Source organism: Elephas maximus, chromosome 3 (assembly GCF_024166365.1).
Source record: "Elephas maximus indicus isolate mEleMax1 chromosome 3, mEleMax1 primary haplotype, whole genome shotgun sequence".
Classification (NCBI taxonomy): Eukaryota; Metazoa; Chordata; class Mammalia; order Proboscidea; family Elephantidae; genus Elephas; species Elephas maximus.
The window spans coordinates 29,157,290-29,164,011 of record NC_064821.1 but is presented as its reverse complement, the minus strand read 5'-3'; the positions used below and the strand labels follow the sequence as shown (position 1 = coordinate 29,164,011).

Genomic DNA, 6,722 nt, shown 5'->3' with positions numbered 1-6,722 from the left:
TCACCCGGCCTTTCTTCCAAGGCAGCTGGGTGGACTCAAAACCTTCAACCTTTCAGGTGAGTAGTGATGCATGTTAACCATTTACACCACCCAGGGATTCCCTTTCTTCTAGAAAAATATAGAAATTTAACCCCCCCCCATTCTTCTAGAAAACTGTATTGTTTGTTCCTATTTCCCATTCCAGAAAGTCAGCTCCTTAAGGACAGATGCTTTCATCCTTTATTCACAGCAGAATAAAAATATTGAATTCGTGAACAACCAAGGGATTTGTCAAAACCCCAACTCAAGGAAGTGCCCGCAGAGCTGAGGGGAGAGGGAAGCCTTACCCCCAGGAGCAGTGCCACCCCCAAGGCTGCAGCCCTTAGACACTGCTGAGCTCTGGGAAGATGTTCCCTTTCTGGACCTTCTTCCCTGGGAGCTCACCCCATGAACAGGTGGAAGGAGCCAGCGAATGGGAGAAGAAGCACATTCTGTGTCTGAAGCCAGGTTTAACCAAATGGTTCATTTAAGAAATTTAATTGATCACAGTAAGACATTCCAGCTATAAAAACTTTCTATACAGTGGTTTAAAAAGTGATACCCATTCCCCAAAAGCTACCTGTACATACAACACTGACATTCTTCTCCTGAAAGGCGGTGCACAGTTAGTTGGTGCAAACAATCTTTGTATCTAAAGACACAGCTCGGAGACAGCGCCCCCCACAGTGCGGTGCCCCCAGAGGAGTAACAGCAAATGCAGCAACCAGGGTTTGCAAAAATAAATAGATCTTTTTTTTTTTTTTTAATATAAATGGTAACTGTTTCAGCAAATGTACAAAGTGCAAACATAACCAAAAGCTCCCCTATCTGTATACCAGTCTGTTTACATGCTTCAGAAAGAAAAAAGCTGTTTCCCGGTTCCCCACAGGGTGGGCTGCAGTGTTTTGTCTGAGTGTAGGGGACAGCCTTCAATCCCCTCAAATGCTCCACACAGGAACCAGAAGGAGGCTGCCATCATCTCGCCGGTCACAAATGCAGTGACGAGGTTCATGGCAAGTTCAGAGGGACTTCTTGTTTAATAAAAGTCCCCTGAAATGACCCAGGCCGAGGACTGCTGACAGGCTGAAAGAGATGATGCACGTTCTAGATGCATCCATACATGACAGTGTCCTCAGGGGCATCTGACAGAGGGAAACCGGGAGAAGTTCTTAACGAGCCTGGCAGACGGAGAACAATAAGACAGTGGCAGTTCCCGATTTTCATGACCATGGCTTTGAATTCCTGGCCGACAAGACCCTTTCCGCCACATGCATCAGCTCACACTCACGCCTGCTCTCACACTCAGAAAGGCCTTCAGACCACACGCTCACTGACACAGGCCTTTCTCCTGCCACAACACACACAACAGAAAACAGTGCAAAATAATAATAACATCCAATTTACATGATGTACAACCCTGAACTGAAAAAGTGCACAGCAACAGAGGAAAAGAAGTTGGGGCAGGGGTGGGGCGGCCGCAGGGCTGGGCGAAAACAACCCAAACTCTCAGCCACTGGGGTCACACAAGGTAACCTGGTGACTGAGGCACTTAATCACTTTTAAGGGCAACCGGTGACTCAGGCTCTCCCTCAGGTTATTGTCACTTTGGCAAATGAATTGGTCTCAGTGGGTGCCACCCCTGTCGCCCTGGATACAACCATGTTGGAACCAACGCCTGGATCCCCTATCCAGCTTGAGGCGGACACAGACTCAGCTTGAAAAACAGTTTATCCTGACCTGGGGGCGGTGGGCAGAAGGCTAGTTCCAGTTGTCTACCACTGCATGCCAGGCAGAGGTAAACACATTTACTCCTGAGTTAAGGGGCTAGGGGAAGAGGGTGGGATGCAGCAGCTGGCTGTAGCACCTGTTTTGTGTCTGAAGCCACTGTTGTCAGTGCTCCACATGCGGAAGGAGTCACAGTGGAGAGAAGGTCAGGATTTCCCCCAAGAGGAATCCAGACATCCGTCCTTACAGCCCGAGTACGATCCCAGCTCGCTCGCAAAGAAAGAAAATAAAAATCCCAACTCAAGCCCACTCTGTGTGCAGTGAGAGGCCTGCACTGCCTACCAGAGGAATAAATATATAAAACAAAGCTCTTGGCAGACAGGCCGCACAGCAGGGGCACGGGGGCTTCGGTCGCCAGCAGTGCTTGTGTCTCTTCTTTCTTCGAACAGGGCGGGAGCGTGTCGACGTCTCAGGAAGGTTTTGGACTAGGCGATGGACAGGTGGTCCAGGATCCGGGGAGAACGTGTTTCCCCTGCCCACGACAGCAGGTTTGGGTGGAACAGGACATGGTAAGGCAGCTGTTCATGCCATGTCGTCTTCCAGGCTGACCATCTGTCTCTGCCAACAAAATAACAAACACAGGAAACCATCAGCCCAACACTCAATAAACATGTCCAGAGTCCACCCACTTCTCACCCATCCTCTGCCTTCACTCTCATCCCACCCCTGCTATCTCCCACCTGGACCAGCCAGTTGCCTCCACCCTGGCCCCCCACAGTCTGTTTCCCCACAGAGGTTGAGGGGCATCTGTGAACAACTGAGGTCAGGTTCCTCCTCTGCTCGGAACCATCATGGTTCCCCCTTGCTCAGAGCAAAAGCCCAAGTCCCTGCACAACACATCATCAGCGTGCTGTAAACGTGTACATCAGCATAATCCTCCCCCTCGCTTGTTCTGTGCCAGCTGTTCAACACACCAGGCACAGTCCAGCCTCAGGGCCTTTGCACAGGCTGTGCCCACCTCAGGAAGCCTGCTGTGACGCCTTATCTACATTCTAGCCCCCATCACCCATCTCTGTCCCCTCTGGTTTCTTTTTCTTCACAGTGCTCATCACCACCTGACTTAGGACTGATTTGCTTATTTATTGCACCTCTCCTGCCCCCACAGAAGGGCTGCTCTCAGGGGGCGGGGCCTGAAGCTCAGAGGCCTGGATGGACACACAGATACACGTGGTTCACTCAGTGCCATCCTTGTGCCCAGGTGCCAAGGTGGGGGAGACGTGGGCTCCCCAGCTGGGGCGCCATGGGCTCGGACCCAGACCCCAGGCCCATCCACACTCGCCCTGGCCGGAGCGCTCACCGAGGGGTAGGTGTAGCCATCCTGGCTGCGGCAGATGTGGACCTCGTCCTCAGTGGTCTTCTGGTAGACAGGGTTGTCGAAGTTGATGCTGTTGATGCTCTTCAGCCGCCAGTTCTTCCAGAGGAGGAAGGCCCCGGAGCAGAGGAGGACGAGCAGCACTGGGGGGAGGGGGGCAGGTGAGGCGTGGCATCCAGGCTGGACGCCTGCCCTTTGTACTTGTTAATGTTTTTGTTCTGAATGTTAAAGCGACGCAGGCACACAGGAACGTGCATTGAAAAAATACAGACATAACAAAAATGTCTACATTGGAGCCCCGGGGTCTGCCTCCCCCAGAAATAGCTGACCCCAGGTTCTTCCTGTGATGAACTTCGCAGGGCTGTTACGCTGAGCCCTGACTGACTGGGTGGGGGAGGGAAAGGGGACGTGCCAAAGGCTCCCATGCTGGCGCCTTCCCACTTCTCAGAGCTCCCCCCGCTCCCCCCACCCCGTAGTGGCACACCCTGACCCCATCTGGGCTCCGCTTTCTCCATCTGACACACTGCCTGCTCTGCTTTTTCCCTGTCAGCTCTGAGGGGATGGCATGTTTATTTCTTTCACGGCTCCGTCCCCAGTGCTAGGAAGTGGGCCTGGTATGCAGCAGGTGTTTAACTATGTTCACTAAATGAATGAGGATAGAAAGGGGCACAGTGATGACCAGGATGTGCTGCAGGGCCACCCAACGCCTAGGGAGCAAAGCTGGACTGGACTAGCTCTGAGCAGAGAAGCTGTTTCACAGGCCCTGGGAGGCGGATGGGTCTGAGGAGTACCACTGACTAGCAGCGAGCACTTACCAATGGGGAGGATGATGGACAGTGCCCCCACGCGCCTGGGCTTCTCCTCGGTTCCTCTGCCAGCAACGTCGCCCAGGGCTGCATGGGAGAAGGGAGGAAGAGAAGCTCAGATCCAGAGCAAGGGCCATAAAAAGCAAAGACTGACTCTCCAAGGAAAATTGCACAGCACTTGTCACTGTCATAAAAAATTCAAAGGATCTGGGAGAGCTCCCAAGTCTGAGCAATGCCATGCTTCACTCTTTGTCAGTCATTGGGCTCTGGGACTCAATGTGGGTTAAGAAGGTTCTTTACCTTCACATTGACATTGACAAGGCATGGGGGGAGGGGCTGTGAGGAAGGTCTCCAAAGAGCAAAGCCTACAGAGGCATTTTCAATGGTTGATGAGTCACGGGTGGAATTTTGCAACCTGGCTTTGCATTTCATTGAAATAAGCATATCCTGGATGGGGCAGCAGTCCACCCTCTGACCTGCTAATACTTAACAGCCTCAGTGGCCAGGTGGGATCCACCGAAGCCAGATAGTCCTGCATCACCTCTCAAGCTAATGAGAAACAATGGGGGAACAGCACGTACGTAATCAGGGGTGTATGCCTGGGTGGGGGGCAACATAGGGGCACCCTGGAAACAAAGGCTTCATGTCTTCCTAATAGGTAAATGGCTGGGAGGCCTGAATAAGCCACCCTGGAGCCACACACACACCGTACCCTGGTGTAAACCACCAAGATGGGTTTGACAGTGGGTCTAATTCTACCGGCTGTTGTGTATCTTTAGCCTCCAGGAGCCTCAGAGGAATGGATGTAGGAAGTCAGACCTGGTTTTACATTTGTGCATATAAAAGAAACCTTGTAATAAAAAATAATTTAGAGCAACAGTGGGGTCCTTGAGAATTTTCTCCCTTTAAAGGTTCCTTTGCCAAATTTGAGAAGCCCTGGACTAGCCTGTCTACGAAGTGGCTTTTCAAGTAGTATCCCCACCAGCAAGGTTTCCTGGCCTCCCTCAACCCCAGCAGTCCCTCTCTTTTCTTGCTGATAGCTAAACAAAGGCTCTAGCTACTCTAGGAAAAAAAAAAAAAAGACTGAAACTTGCTGATGTACTTTTTTTTTTCTGGCTGGAAAAGCCCGTGAGATTCATTGAAACCAGGTTGGGTGCCCTCTAGTGGACAAAAAAATGAACTGCTGGTCTTTAGTCAGTTCACTGAGGCTCTGATCAGGAACAGGCTACCTCAGGCACAAAATTTAAGGGCGTGCCCAAAATCTCAGTAATCAAATAATATTTTAAAAAATTGATGCAAAACCCCCTATGAAAAACAAAATATCAAAATTTTAAAATAAAGATAGCATCTAATTCTATGTATAACCTTGCCTCACTGGTTCCAATAAGACTTTTTAACAAACAAAAAAAAAGTGGCTGACCTGCAGGTTGTAATTTGACATTTCAATTTTTCTAAAACATTGCATTATAATATTACTTGGTTACCGAGATTTTGGTGCCCCTTAAATGCTGCCCCCAGGAGAGTGCCTCGCTCGCCTTGCCCTAGTCCCGGCCCAGTTGAGCAGACACCTGAAAGTGAGGCGGCAAATGGGCCTTGATAAAGTTTCAGGCTTCCAGGAGGGGGACTGGCAGCCATGTGCTGAGGCCCTTCATATGTGTTATCCCTCTTACTCCCCACTATTACTGGGGAGGCACTGCCATTAGCCCTGTTTGATAAGTAGGGAAAGTGAGGCTCCAGAGACACACAGCCCATGTCAGAGACGGTAGTGAGACAGAGCCAGGACCAAACACAGTCTCCAGCTCTTCGCCAAGATGCTCACAGACTCTGAAGCGGCCCATCCACAGGCTCATCCCGATGAGCCAGGGCCAGGGTGGGCCCAGCCTTTACCTTGGTGGGACACGGTAGCCATCTCTGCTGTGGTGAACTCAGTGCTGGCCGTGGGCTGCCTGGAGGTGCTGGGAGCAGGCGGGCTGGCTGTCTGCTTTGGCTCCGTGGCCACAGAGCTGACCATCTGCCTGAATGTGGATCCAGCTGTGGAGGACCCCTTGGTGGTAGACCCCTCGGTGGTGGCTGCGGGTTCAGCCTCTGAAAAAACAAACATTTCCTGAGTGAGTGCTGTGTGCAAAGCGCTGCTCTGACAGCCCTGTGACCCTAATGACAACGGGGAGTAGACGAGGGCCAGGGGCCACAGAGCAAGAACAGAAAACAAATGCAGGGAGAATGCAGACACATCAATGCACGCTTTGTTGTTGTCTTATATTGTTATCTCTTCGTTGTTAAAAAGGGAGTCACGTAAAAAGGCCAGACTTAATGATCTCACTGAGACTACAAGGACCCTGGAGGTCATGGTCCCCAGACCTTCCGTTAGCCCAAGACAGGAACCATTCCCAAAGCCAACTCTTCAGACAGGGATTGGACTGGACTATGGAATAGAAAATGATACTGGTGAGGAGTGAGCTTCTTGGTTCAAGGAGACACATGAGACTATGTGGGCAGCTCCTGTCTGGGGGAGATGAGAAGATAGAGGGAGTCAGAAGCTGGTCGAATGGACACGGGGAACACGGTGGAGAGAAGGAGTGTGCTGTCTCATTGGGGCAGAGCAACTAGGAGTATATAGCAAGGTGTATATAAATTTTTGTATGAGAGACTGATCTGATTTGTAAACTTCCAGTTAAAGCACAATTAGAAAAAAAAAAAAAAAAAAGGGAGTCACAGGTGTTATAGGTGTTACTGACACACGGCCCCAAATAGAGACTTTCTTGGAGGAAGAGAAGAATTGAGAAAGGAGCCATTTCCTTATG

The 6,722-nt window shown here is 50.8% G+C and overlaps 1 protein-coding gene across 2 annotated transcripts in view; it reads right to left on the bottom strand.

Moving 5' to 3' along the window:
- Positions 1 to 568: 568 nt before the first annotated feature.
- LDLR (low density lipoprotein receptor) overlaps positions 569 to 6,722 on the bottom strand; it is a 31,711-nt gene continuing 25,557 nt past the window's right edge. For both annotated transcript variants that reach the window (XM_049876911.1, XM_049876912.1), the window contains exons 15-18: positions 5,809 to 6,006; positions 3,931 to 4,008; positions 3,101 to 3,258; positions 569 to 2,361 (exon numbers count right to left, since the gene is read on the bottom strand). In XM_049876911.1, the coding sequence (XP_049732868.1) occupies positions 2,326 to 2,361; positions 3,101 to 3,258; positions 3,931 to 4,008; positions 5,809 to 6,006 (470 nt within the window). In that variant the 3' untranslated portion in view covers positions 569 to 2,325. The remainder of the gene's footprint in view (positions 2,362 to 3,100; positions 3,259 to 3,930; positions 4,009 to 5,808; positions 6,007 to 6,722) is intronic.